The sequence below is a fragment of the Limulus polyphemus genome, unplaced genomic scaffold (assembly GCF_000517525.1).
Source record: "Limulus polyphemus unplaced genomic scaffold, Limulus_polyphemus-2.1.2 Scaffold1454, whole genome shotgun sequence".
Lineage (NCBI taxonomy): Eukaryota > Metazoa > Arthropoda > Merostomata > Xiphosura > Limulidae > Limulus > Limulus polyphemus.
In genome coordinates, this window is record NW_013667064.1 from 112698 (window position 1) to 127499 (window position 14802).

At 32.9% G+C, this 14802-nt stretch overlaps 1 protein-coding gene across 2 annotated transcripts; it reads left to right on the forward strand.

The window, feature by feature from the left end:
* The first annotated feature begins 260 nt into the window (after positions 1 to 260).
* Positions 261 to 5738, forward strand: LOC106463655. Of its 2 annotated transcripts, none has more exons than XM_013923706.2 (4): positions 261 to 336; positions 1836 to 1899; positions 2320 to 2522; positions 5113 to 5738. In XM_013923706.2, exons 2-4 carry the CDS (start codon positions 1848 to 1850, stop codon positions 5614 to 5616), a joined length of 759 nt encoding a protein of 252 aa, XP_013779160.1. In that variant the 5' UTR covers positions 261 to 336; positions 1836 to 1847; the 3' UTR covers positions 5617 to 5738. The 2 variants fall into 2 exon arrangements, with proteins under 2 accessions (XP_013779160.1, XP_022246919.1); XM_022391211.1 differs by having other exon boundaries at positions 269 to 336; positions 2323 to 2522.
* Positions 5739 to 14802: the final 9064 nt, after the last annotated feature.

A 14802-nucleotide genomic window follows, 5' to 3' on the forward strand; every position in this document is an offset into this window, starting at 1 on the left:
GTTTCCTGTTGCTACTCAACAGGTATATATATATACTTTATACTGGATAAAAAGGTTTAAACTTCTGTTATTTCTTTTGATGTATGCAAAGTGACTGAATGCTGGTCAAACACCAAGTGTGTTTGTCTCAGCTGCTGTACGTCCGGTTGGAGTAAGATCATATTATTGTATCAACATTACTCCTGATACAATTTTTCAAGATGCACAAATTCCCACACGATCAGAGATAAGAAAAGTTTTCAGATACAAGCAACAAGGAGATTACGAATTCAAGATCATGAGACACAAATTTCATAGAGAACGTCCATGACTTTGCCTATATAGGTGCTTACTGAGGTATGTATCTTTAGCGAATAAAGCACAAATAATGTAAGTATAAACAAAATAACAAACTTAATTTTATCCACCTTTCCTTTTGTTTTTTTTACTTTTTAGAGAATTATGTAATATTTTGACGCCATAAATGATATTATTATCTTATTAATATAGGAAAAGTAGGCAGTCTAGGAGTCCTGTTTATTATCACATCTCGCTTTAAACATGCTTCATGTGAAACTTCTAGGCAGTCTAGGAGTCCTGTTTATTATCACATCTCGCTTTAAACATGCTTCATGTGAAACTTCTAGGCAGTCTAGGAGTCCTGTTTATTATCACATCTCGCTTTAAACATGCTTCATGTGAAACTTCTAGGCAGTCTAGGAGTCCTGTTTATTATCACATCTCGCTTTAAACATGCTTCATGTGAAACTTCTAGGCAGTCTTGGAGTCCTGTTTATTATCACATCTCGCTTTAAACATGCTTCATGTGAAACTTCTAATTATGGATTTTAAGTTCTGGAGATAATTTGTTATAAAAATATCAAATATAAAAGGACCGAATTATGTCCCAAAAGTACATACAGATTATTCTAAAAGGCTTACCATGTAAAAAACATATATTTAATTTTCAATATACAAATTATACTACTGTCATTTATTTAGTTTTCAGTTTCCTGAGAGAAACTTTAGTTTTACGTGAAGAAATAGCTGTAACAGAAGTTTCACAGCCGGGGAGCTTATAGAACTACCTAGTGTCTATCAAGTAATCACAAAACTATATAGTGGGAAGCTAATAGAACCGCCTAGTGTCTGTCAAATAATCACAAAACTATACAGTGGGAAGCTAATAGAACGGCCTAGTGTCTGTCAAGTAATCACAGAATACCTACAGTGGTAAGCTAATAGAACCGATAAAGTCTGTCAAGTAATCACAGAATGCCTACAGTACTTTGTACATTCTGTGATTACTTGACAGACACTAGGCGGTTCTATTAGCTTACCGGGGAGCTAATGGAACCGATAAAGTCTGCCCAGCAATCCCAGACGTTTTACAGTAGAAAGCTAATAAAATCGATAGGGTCTATCAAGCAATTATAAAAGTTTTTCAGTGGAATGTTAATTAGATTAATGCAAAGCACTACGTTTAGTTACAGGACAAACTTTTTATTCATATGTCGTTCAAACAAAACATGACAGTCATTCTTCTTTTCTGTTCGTTTTCTTGTGATAAATCCTGTATTTATTCATACACACAAACAAAATAATGAATGATATTAATTTTCACTTGCTAGGTATAATTGAACTTTCATTTCTTTAACTTTCCTTGCTTATTTCTCAAATCGACCCTGGCTTTTGTATTAAAATGTAACGAAAAACTCTGCATATAAATAATTAGCGAGAAGTTAAGAAGTGTCCAATAATAGTTGATTATATCTCGGATAGTTAAGTGTATCTTGATGACTTTATTATATATTTTGTCATTGTAATTTTTATTGAAATATATCTCCCCTTATCAGGTTAGAATAGCAATGAGCATACTACCTCATACAGGGTTAGTTTTTACCTTCCTTTCTCTATCAGGTAGGTTTCTTTTTCTACAATATATAAATTATATTAAGTGAGAGTTTTAGATTAATGATTTTTTCCATAAGGTGTTTAAGTTTTAGAAGTAATCTTCATCTTAAGATGTAACAATGTTTTGGACACAATCTGGAAAATTCTGAAAATAATTGCTCATGGAAATACAGATAATTACCTTCTTCTTTAGAAATTGACAAAATGAGGAAACAAAAGAATAACTGGTACATTTTCTTGTTGTGTATACATAAAAGTCTCATGTTTTAGTATATTTTTCTATATTCTGTCTAATTTTGAACATCAATGTAAGTTTCTTACTTTGTTCATTGCTATTAAATATTTCTACCAACTTAATCAATCTCAGCAACTTAATATAATGAATTACGTACGTAACGAAATGTTATATAAATTCTAATTGTACAGCAGGTATCAATGGCTTCATCCTCCGTAGTGGTGGGGACCCAGATTTTGAGGCCTACCTGCGCGAGGTACTTGAGAATTTTCGGAATACAATGGAATACGGAATTCCGCCGATAGGTGTCCCACCACTAGATCCGCTGACTCTTCGTAACATCGATATAAATGTAAAAGAAGACGTCGCTGATGTTGAATTGAAATTTTACGAAGTAAGTTTACAGAAAAAAAGTATTTCAATGAGTTACAGTCGCAGTTGGTATTGTTATTGCTACTCCATATATATGTCAGAGCGATATTTTAAGAGGAACGAAAAAAATTAAAACGCCTTTTTTATATTTAATATGTGTATAATACTACGTTCAGTTTATTAATGAAAAATAACTGAAACTCGCTATACATCTTCCATCTCTGGTAATTTAATCCTAATTTGTATAATGATCATAATAAGGCTAGAATAAAAAAATACACTTTTCCATTAAAATTCAATATCCATACACAATAAAAACCATTAACAGTAATAAAACCTTATATTGAAGTAAAATAACAAAAACTAATAGTAATAAAACCTTATATTGAAGTAAAATAACAAAAACTAATAATTTTAAAACCTTATATTGAAGTAAAATAACAAAAACTAATAATTTTAAAACCTTATATTGAAGTAAAATAACAAAAACTAATAATTTTAAAATTGATTTATTTTGCATGTAATTTTGATATTACACGTTTACCAAAAATAAGTTGTTAAGCAATACTTATCTCTCTTAACTACCTTGAAATTGTAATGAACAAATTTTCCAGTGTACAATTTTATAACGTTACAAAACATTTCGGTGGGACTGTACTATAAGAAAGCTATTAAAGTTTAAAATATGTGTGCCTTTTTTGTATTTCGGAACTTGTTTTTTATTATCAAGCTTTCAAACAATCTTTAAAGAAATGTAATTGAACAAAGCTCTGATTTTGCTTAAACATGTTAATTTGCTATGAAAAATTCAACTTTGGCTAGTACAAGCTTAACTGCCAGTGGCACAGCGGTATGTCTCTGGACTTACAACGCTAGAATCCGGATTTCGATACCCGTGGTGGGCAGAGCACAGATGGCCCATTGTGTAGCGTTGTGCTTCATTACAAACAAGCTTAACTTCTTCGATTTGTCTTGTAAATCACAACAGTGTCAAATAACCCGTGTTATATAACTTACTTGTTGGAGTTGGAATAGCACACTGGATTCATCATATAAAGAGTTAATCGCATGTTATATTTAGTTCTCGGTAAGTTCTTAACTAATCAACTTATTGAGGGTAAATTGCATATGTCACAGCATTTTCCGAATATGGATATTCCTATAACAATATTGTCAAAACATGCATAGGCAAAGAACAATATTTTGAAGGATAGAGTCTTCTTAAGGAACAACAGAGAGCTTTAAAACCACACTGCACATCAATCCAGAGCAAAGTCTTCATCACGAAAGTGAAAGTTATGATTAAGAAAGAGAATCACCGCTACCCGACCAAAAAAACTCTTACAATCAATCTGGCCATGTCTACTTGTATCGTTAACGAGATAATAAATAATTATTTGAAGCTCCATAAACATTCATACCATATCTCAGAAAACAGCTAAAGAAATGCCAATTACAGCATATGTATCAAGTCCCCATGCATCTCTAAGGTATGCCAGAACGTGATCTTGGAAGATGACATTCACGTTCAGTGGAGGGTCTGTGCGAAGTTTATCAAGGTATGTAATCTAAGAAGGATGTCACAATGGAAGCTACGATGCTATACAATAGTCTGCGATCATTGACATTCGACAAAAGACAATCAACAATGAATCAAGTTGTTCCAAGGGCAGCAGTAGACCTGGAACGTGGTTCGTAAAGGATCCAATTATCCCTCAGCAAACAAAATGTAAACTATACTGACTAACGGCTGGTTATATTTAAAACAGAGAGATTGTCTCCGAAATAGTATGTATTTTCATATCAATAACACTCAGTTGCATCTGGTTTATAACAATTTTGAACAATTGTTTAAATTTCTAAGTTGCGCATGAAAACAATAAACAATGTGAATTAAATTAAAACGACTTAAGCATTAAATATTGGAATACTTAAAACGCAAAGTAATTAGATAAAACAAAATAATTGAAAGCTATACATTTCATTGGATGTGAAGATACACCGATAAAAGTGTCTACTACATAAAAATAGGACGAAACCTAGAAGTTTCGTGTGTTGAACACTAAAAATTAGTAATGTCTTCAACGACTGAGGGTGCGGTAGCAACTGTTGCATCGCTGGTCTACTGATATAAAATTCAATCTTTTTAACTAAATACTTAAATTACATTTTTGTTCTTCACTTTAATACTAACGTTTCCTTTTTCAAATGTTTTTAGAAATCCAATTACTAAGTTTTCAGTGAAGAGTTTTGTTCTCTATAATCTTTAATAACTGGTGACATCTGACTTTAAATATGACAGAGTTAGTGTTAGATGCTGCGCAGCGAAACATCCAAGACTGATCTTAATATCACGATTGTAGCTTGTTGACTTTTCTGATTTTTAAAGGCATTTATCGGTTTGCTTCTGAGCTAGCCCCATACGTTTTAAGAAAACAATGATATACAATAAATATCGAAACATCTATCAGTTGGAAATAATGCAACATGGCGTTAATCTCTTTTTAATAGAAAAGAAAAATAACATTTTTGAAAACTGCATGTTATTTCCAACTTTTAAGAATAGTAACTTAGAATTCAATGTATTCAATGATTTTCATTAATTTTCACAGCTAAAAATCGAAGGACTTTCAAAATTCGTCGTCGATAAAATGGAATCCAACTTAGCCAGCTACTACGCAAATATTGGACTTTCTCTACCTCATCTGGTGGTGACTGGTCAGTATTATTTGGCTGGAAAGGTGATCGGTATATTCCCCCTGAAAGGAGAAGGAGACTATCAGATAATTGCAGAAGGTATCCACATCGGTGGTATGGGACAGCTAGCTTTCAACGGACAAGATCTACAGTTTGATAAGCTGAATCTAGGGCTAAGCTGGAATGAACTGAAAGTTAATCTAGAAAATTTTCTTGGTGGTGGACAGTGGTCAAAGCTAATCCAAGTGCTACTTCCTGCTATAGGCAAAGGCATCTTTGATCGCTTCAAACCCAAGGTCATGGAACTCCTCAACAAAGCTCTGATGAACAAGGTGAATGAAGAGCTTCGAAAGCCGGAAGTCAAGGAAATAATTAAAGGAATTTTCCCAGACAGATTTCTTAACAACCTGAAAACTTAAGTGTGGATAATCCTGAAAAGCTTGTATCGATATTGCTATGATGTTAATGTAATTAAATAAGTTTATCAATAATTATATATACCTTCAAAGTGCAATAATATTACAACTTAAGCAGTGTTACACCAAAGATGAATCAAAAACTTGTAAATGTATTCACAGAGGAGTTTCAGAACATAAATAAAGCATATTTTCTGTCGCATGCTTCATTTTCTAGCTTTTAATTTAAGATTAGAAAGGTTTAAGATCTTCAAAGCCTTGAGTAAGAAACATAGGAAAATGACTTACTTTACTTAAGATCTAAATTAATGTAAAAATGTTAACATATAAATTAAAAAACAAAAGTAAAAGTTTCCCTATAATGTCGTATTCGTATTTATGTTTAATGTCTTTTTTAATATAAACATTCTATATTTGAAATTTGTTTTTTCTCCCTCTTTATACATTTTTTACAGTTACCTACTGCAAATTCAGTCAACTTATTCAAATAAAATTTACATAGTAGAGAAGAACAACCGTATCTATTAGTTTATCCTAGGATTACTTATGGAGTCCATCGACCATTTACATAAATTTTTCTAAAAGATTTATTCACCATACATGCTTGTGGGCCTAGGACTTTATTGGTTACAAGATTCTTTATAACATACTAGTCACACACAAAAAACACGTATCGATATTACAGTTAATTCTACTAATTACTTCTGGGATTCGCTGTGTATTTTATTTAGAAAATTTAGAAATTTCTCTGCTCTTTAACACTGAGTGCTACAACAGGTAAAACATAAGGTTACTCAATGTGACGTAAACTCTAGTCCTTACAAGTAGTGAACAGTATGTTAAACAAGTCGGTAGTTTGAGGGTTAAATGAAAATTAAAACCACATTTTTGAAACAAACTATATTCTATCAAAGCCAAAGACTTGTACAAGGATACTCATTTCAACACATTTCGTGTTGAATTCTTTTAACCTTTGATCGAATTTAACTTTACACTAGTCTGCTACAGCTGTCAGGCAGATTTCCATTGACAACGTTAATATTATGATTTTCCTATACATTGTCCTCCTGCTGCTGTCAAGGCAGCTTACTTGATTTAGCTTGTTTGACACTATATCCCAGGTTCTGCTATAATGTTTCCACGATCAATGACTTGGTTATTCATAGTCTTCCTATCATGGAGCCATGACAGTAATGAATGTAAGGTTGAGCTATGCAGTGTCAACTGAAGTGGCTCAAATCCATCTTACAATAGATCTTTTGTTAAGTGTCAGAATGAAAACAAAGCTTAATGAGTAAAAATATTAGAAAACATCGCACATAAACTTGTATCTCCTGTTGATCAGAAGAGCTGTGCTTCTGTAGTAAATTCAACAATAATTATAATCAGTTTATATAATCTTGTTGGTTTGTACTTAAAACAGATATTTATACCACCATTTGAGAGTTTTTAATGTACAAGGACAAGTTGTGTTGTGGTGTTTTCGTGAAGAGTAATTTTGCTTGCAAGTCAGCTTACTCCCCCATGCCTATCCTACTTACTAAACAACTAGAGGCTGTTGCCATAGACGTATTTACTAGCCAGACCAACCAGGCTTTCATTATACCATCAAGAAGTTGTTATCAACATTTTTTATCTCATGAGTCCTTAATGGACATATTGCACCTGGAATGGTGGAAATATTCGTGGGAGAAGTAAATCTACAGAACTTTTACTATCTCATCATGACCTCTTTCTTTCTTTGATACAGGAGAACACACTTATTTTCCATGCTATTAGTCAGTCGTTTATGGCTATATATATAACCACTTGTTCACCTGTTAAAACAATAATCCATATAATAATAATTGTCCTATCATTCTGAGTGAAATGGCTGTGGACAGTGTCATCTTGACATAGTTAACTTAACATCTCTTAACCCTTTCCGTACCAGTGAGCACCTTTCAGGTTTTGTGTTCACATTTGCATATATAATTTCAAAATCTAAGCAAAAATAATAATTCGAACTCCATTTCAACACAACCTTTACTCAGAAATATTTTAGAATAGTATTTTGTCATTTCATAGTATCCATTTAATATTATTCACAAAGTAAAATATAAAAAAATGTTCAAACATTTCCGTGTAACTCCAAGGAGTTTTGTCATTAAACAATGTACTTATAAGTTGTTTTAGAAGTTGTCTGCCTAGCCCAAAGCATAAGTTTATATTTGCTAAGAAACTGTCATCCCTTGAGAATATAATTATCAATGTTTTATTTTTTCAAGTGATTTTTCTTTCCCTGAGTTTTGTTAGTAGAATATCTTGGTTCCCACCATTATATGACCTCACAGCAGGTGAATTTGTTTGTTTTGTTTTATTATGGATTTCGCACAAAGCTACATGAGAGCTATCTGCGCTAGCCGTCCCTAATTTAGCAGTGTAAGACTAGAGTCTTACACTGACTTGAGCTAGTCATCACCACCCACCACCAACTCTTGGGCTACTCTTTTACCAACGAATTGACCACACATTATAGCGCCCCCACGGCTGACAGGGCGAGCATGTTTGGTGTGACGGAGATTCGAACCCGCGAATGTCCTAACAACCTGGCCATGCCGGGCCCCAGCAGGTGAATAAACTCAGTTTTCAAAATACCCATCGAGAAAGTTTAATTAACACTAGACCACCGTGACCCGTTGGGTCAACCACTATTCAGAGGTTATAAAAAATTCAAGCTTATTTCAATCTTGCACATGAAGGTTTATTTTGAGATAATTTAATTAAATATTTCAATCCATTCGTGTTATTCATAATTCAAGAAAATATATTTGATTGTTGATCGGGAGTAAAAGTAAAGACCATGTCATTTTTCAAAAAAGTGAAGTCAGAGTTTCAGGTATTGTGATGAATTAGTTAGGAAAGACCACAACATAATGCTTAAACCTTCTACAAATAAGAAACAGTAACACTTTATTTTTCTTCGAATTACCTACCATAACCAAGGCACATTATTGAGAAATTCTTCAAGATCTTGTTTTTGTCATATTACGCCTTTTAATGAAGATGGGAACATTGACAGGGAAATAGATTTAAACGAAGACATTTCGTAAAGAGAGCGAACGGTAGTGTGATGTAAAATTACTCATGCTAGAAATTTTCATAAAAGTGACTCGAAAAACGGCGCTAACTCGGTAACCTGTGGCTCGATTTTAACGAAACTTGTTTTATTCTGTTTCTGTTCTCATTTCATTACAAATATGGCACTATTGTGCGCCGTTTTTACTGTATTTAATTATAGACAAGCAAACAAACAAACAGTCTCAGAGTTTTAGTAGTATATAGATAAAATACATGCAAGAACTAAAACAACAAGTAACTTATAGTATTGAATTGATACTTATACTATGCAACAATAAATTAAATTGTAATACTGGTGTAGTACTTGTAACAACTGGTGATTGTATAACTGTGATCCAACATTTACTTCAATTTATTTCACTTTATAATTGTAAGATATTTTACAGGGTGTTGTTGTTCAATAAGTTTGGGATTACTTTTAATATTGTTTATTTACATCTACCGATTTATCTGGGGACGTCGTATTTTTAATTTGCTAGTTCCCGTTTGGTGTGTGTTTTGTATTTAGTGATATCGATCGTCATATAGACTTGAGTATCGTATTGTGATAATATAGCTGAATTTATCCTATAAACCAATATAATCTACACCCTGTTCAGAGAATTGTGTAACTGACTAAGGGTACTTTTTCTTGCACAACAGGATATCACGGGAGAGGAGGGTACCTAACTGTAGAAACGCCACCATATTCTTCTCCATTAGGTTACGCTTTTGTTGAATCAGGAAAGATGTTAGGGTATCCAACTATAGACTTGAATGGACCTATTCAAACTGGTTAAGTATATTAATATATAACTGCTCAGGTTTTCATCAGATTGTGTTGTTTATTTCACATTTTTAAATCAAATCTACTGAAATACTGAATAAATTTGCTTTTGAATATTCGTAAATTTTAAAAGGAATTTCAAAAATTAGATGTTTAGTAATAGTCCACGTACTTTGTATTCAGTGTTGCTTTTGTCCAATTATGCCTATAAATTTGAATGTGTCTGTTTTGATTTGTTAGATTTTATTCTTTTTTTTTCACTATAGCTTTAATTAGTTAAGAATGGCATGTAATGCTTGGAGACGGCTTGAATGAGTAATGAAAAAAAATCTTTAATATAAGTTTAACATAACAGCAAATGTAAAGTTTTTCTTCATTACCCATTCAAGCCGTCTCCAAGCATTATTAGCCTCAAAGTGGGTTCCTCGTCATCGAATAGGAATGACATGTATCTCATATGTAATAAACTGTAACGTTTTGTTTTCGTTTGACATCTCTGTCTAAATAAGTCAAATTACTGAAGACATTAAAGTTCTCTAAAAACATTAAAGATATATTCTATTAAGTCACCTTACATTTTTTGTGGGACTGTTCTTTACTCTTCTTAACGAAATAATATCAAATATCTTTTTTTTCCCTCAGGGTTTTCGATTCCACAAGGAACTATTCGGAATGGTGCCCGTTGCAGCACGTCAAAAGCTTTTCTTCAGTCAGCAAAGGATAGACCAAACCTAGATATTTTGACTTTTGCTTTTGCCACCAAGGTAATATCTGACAAACTATTGGTTTATATTTTCGTAAAAGTCACTTGCTGAGAAAAACTATTTAACGCTTTAAACCCTTTTGTTGCAACGGATCTTATAAATTATCCATTTCAGGTGTATTAGGGTTTTACTTTTATAATATAATAACCTCTTCGTTTCTGTTTTCATCTTTTGTAATAGATTCTTTAAAGATGTATCTAGTTTAGTTTGTATTATTTTACACATTGAAGAGGAATTTCTCCTATCTGGAGTGCCCCGGTGCACAGCGGAATGTCTGCGGACTTACAATGCTAGAATCCGGGTTTCGATATCCGTGGTGGGCAGAGCACAGATAGCCCATTGTATAGCTTTATGCTTAATTACAAAACAAACAAACAAACCTATTCGTAGTAGACTATAATTTAAAATAATTGGGCTAAAAATTTAAAAAAACTTAATAGCGCTAATAATAGTATTCTGAACGTAAAAGTGAGTTAGAATTATGTGGCAGTCCCAGGGGTTGCGTCGTCAGGATGTAGAAGAGAGTCCCTTTACTGAAGATACCACTGACCTTATTAATTAGAATAGGTCAATAACTTTGTTAAAGGGAGAAAATATCCATTTTAAACAATCTATTTTATTGTAATTGTAACTGTTCAATCGTTTTTTTTATCTCGACTTTCACAGCAAGATATTTAGACAATCTGTTTGAATATTTTCAAAACATTTATTTTACTTTTAGGTCCTTTTTGATAATCAGTTCATAGCAAGAGGTATTCAGTTCATTAAGAACGATCTTCAACATGTGGTGTTTGCTCGAAAAGAAATAATACTATCAGGAGGATCCATAAATACACCACAGTTGTTGATGCTCTCAGGTATTGGGCCTCGGAAACAACTTGAAGAGCTGGGGGTAAGATTGTTCACAAATTTGAATTAATAGTTTTTGTTCAAACTATTTAGTCTTTTTTATATTAAAATTACACCACAGTTCACCTAATGGTAGGAATTATATTACAACTTGAAGAACGAGATCAGTAAGCTATTGATATTGATTTTCATATTTTTTAAAGAGAATGATATCTACTTGTTACACCGTTAATTGACATGTCTTTTAGAACATGCGTGTTAATCAAATTATATGCATAGTTGAAAAAATTCAGTCACAAAGATTTATAATATTTTAAATTTCCTATGGGATTTCTGCTTACAAAATTAAAACTACATCGTGCATCGTTTTAGGTCCTTTTTCAAACTCTGAACAGGAATGATGAACAACATATAATCAAATGCCAATTTGAATACACCATGTTTCGTTTCTTCTACTTTTCAGATTCCCGCGTTGGTTGATCTTCCTGTAGGTTTAAACCTACAAGATCACATCTATCCAGGAGGCGTTACTTTTCTCATCGACAAACCGTTTTCTATATTACAGTCTAGAATTATGACTGTCCAAAAAGCTGTCAAATATTTTGCAGCTGGAAAAGGTAATCCATTTTAATATAAGATATGTATTAGTTACAATAGCATTACATATTTATTGACATTACAGTGATTTGATTTGTAGTGCAATGAATATTAAAACCTTTATCAATCTTGAAACCCTGACAGGTACATTAGATGACTAAATTTGGTCTTCCGCCTGCATCGTATGTTATATTTATGTGTGTGGGTTTTAAGCGATATTTTTTAATTTATGTTATTGTGTGATTAGATCCAAGTACATTTTCTTTTTAGTTTTTAGAAGAAATATACAGACATCGAATACTTGTATTCAAGTGATTACAAGACTCACCACGCCAAGTGTCATCTCGATCATGCATCTTGAACATAGCTATGCATAATAGTTTCCATTGCAAAAGGCTTCGTCGGAAGGTTGTCATATCCAAATTAGACCACTTCTCCCTGCAGGCTTTTCATAATCTATTTTATGTACAAGGACGTCATTTGAACAGTCCAATCGCAAAGACATTTCTATGCGCTGCGTCAGGCAACTTGACCCTATTTTATGTATGGAATCACATTAATACCCTTTCATTATCGAGATGCTTGACGTATGCAAAGGTTGAATGCTTATATCATTGATGTAACGTGTGTAGACGTGACTGCTGTTGCTTTTTCAGACGAAGAATCCTTTATGTTATGATTTGTATTGTTGCCTTGACTATATGTTAGGTAGTGTGATGCCATCGAAAACTGATCGCTTTTGGGATGGGTATCTAACAGTCCATTCCGACGCGAAATACACTCAGATCATAAGGATATCCCTTGTACTTAATAGCATCGGAAAGCAAAGGACTATGGATCAACTAGGGTTCCAAGACCATCGAGAAAAAGACCTACAACAAGTAACCCAGCCATGATAACCAACGTGCGGTGTTTTGTAAAAGAACGTAAAGGCCAGTGGCAAAGCTGTCTTTAATGCCAAACAAAATATAGTTATGCTACATGACATTCCACTACGACTTTAAATAGACTGTGGTTGTCGCAGGACTTGGTGATTTGCATATTAAAAATAGTTTTAATATTAAATACTCGACGATTTCTATATTAGTAAAAACACTAATCTGTAAGTTGCAATATTAAAATATGCTGGATTTTCTGTCACCGAATTTTAACTCAATAAATACTTAATAGTACGAACATGAACTACTGATCTGATAACAACTAATCTTGTGAGGATATAAACAAACTGCCAGAATACGGTTTACTGTGTTTCAAAATTGAAATACGGTACCTTAGATTTTAATTCTCAACTAAACCGTTTTATCAGTTAACAAGCCTGTTGATGTATTGAAGGTAATAAGTAGTTTGTTTTTCTTTAATATACTATTTTTTCCAATGTACCTTTAAAGAAGCCTCAGGGGACAAAAGGTATTGACAAAGCTCATTTGTACGTTAATAGTTAATTCATTATTTAGTTTTTAAAGAGTGTATTACGACAGCGGAAGTCACGTAACGCTGGGAGCATGCGCACTGGAGTTTCTAGAAAGATCATGAATTATCGAGGAACTCCGCGAATGTCCTAGTGTTTGCCAAGCGCTTTCTTTTTTTAGTATATAAGCCTGGCGAGAAAAGCCAGCGCAAGAGAAAAGATATGCAGATAGATTGAAGAGATAGATAATTGAGTCAAGCGAACGTTAGGCACCATAAGTAAAGTGTGTGAATCACTGTGATTTATAGCGTGTGTAATAAAGGTTGTTAAGTTTAAAGTGACTGTGGAAATTCTGTGTATTAAAAAGTTGTATCAAGAAAAAATAAACTAGTTTTAATTAAGAAAGGACTTGTATCACTGAAGTTCCTCGAAAAATAATTATACCGGAAATTAACAAACAAGCAGATACGTAAGAAGTGCGAAAATGTCTTGGATGTTTTTCACATTATTGTGCATTAACGTAATTATTCGACTTTATTTTCATCAATATATTCTCTTTCACGAACTCTAACGTAACAAAGTCACTTTACTTATTTATATGAGCGACAGCTTATTTAAAACATTGTTATCTATAAAATCCAAAATACGCGTGTCCAATTTTCAACCCAATACTCAAACCTAAATAGGTCATCATTTTCGTGTTTTGTAATAATCATGCTAGCCACAATTGTGAACACTAGTAGCTCCATGACTTCATCCTGTCATATGTGTAAACTGTATTATTCAAACTTATCTAAATATAAAAGTATTGTGTAAAATTTTTTCTCTCTTCTAACACTTTTAACATCAGCTCACTGCTGCTAAGTTTCTTATGGATAATGTTTCTTTTAATCTTAGCCACTGTTCGTTTTCGGCCTTTCCAATAATTTGGAATTGTTCAGTTTTTGCATTTGCATTCACGCATTCTTCTTTATATCGAAAAATGTTTGAGAATTCTGCATACCTTTGTACACTATGTTCTTTAACTCGATCACTAAGCCTCCTCACCGTCGACCCTATTTTCGCATTTTTTCAAACAGAGCACCGATGTCTGTAGACGACATGTGATCAGTTCGCTTTGCATATTCTGTCTTTGAATAGTTCCTTGTTCTGTGAAATGGTTTAAGTACCGCACATAATTCAACTTTTGGGTACACATTAAAAAGGAAGTTATTTATATTTTTTCTTGATTTTTAAAACATGTGTTCCAGTAAATGTCATATAAACAATCTTTTTTGGAACATTATCTTTCTCTTCCTTAGGGGTGGCCGCTTTGTTTATATTGTTACGTGTCTACTTGTTTGTTAATTTCCGGTAAAAATTCTTTCCGCTGAACTTCAGCGATTCCAGACCTTTCTTAATTAAAACTAGTTTATACTTTCTCGATACAACTTTGTAATACACAGAATTTCCACAGTCACTTTAAACTTAACAGCCTTTATAAACACACGCTATAATTCACAGCGATTCGCACACTTTATTTACGGTGCCTACTATTCGCTTGACTCAATTATCTATACCTCCGCGAGACTTCCGCTGTCTTAACACTGCCCCTTCCTTAGTATTTTTCGTCCCGAACAATAGCCACTTACATTAAACAATAGATAATTAACAATGACTTAATTAAATGTACAGAATTTACAAAC

Excerpts from the sequence above, each read along its gene's own strand:
- LOC106463655 (XM_013923706.2), top strand. The coding sequence starts at position 1,848 with ATGAGCATACTACCTCATACAGGGTTAGTTTTTACCTTCCTTTCTCTA. Across the intron at positions 1,900-2,319 it reads TACCTTCCTTTCTCTATCAG|CAGGTATCAATGGCTTCATC; the intron begins GTAGGTTTCTTT and ends CTAATTGTACAG. Across the intron at positions 2,523-5,112 it reads TTGAATTGAAATTTTACGAA|CTAAAAATCGAAGGACTTTC; the intron begins GTAAGTTTACAG and ends TAATTTTCACAG.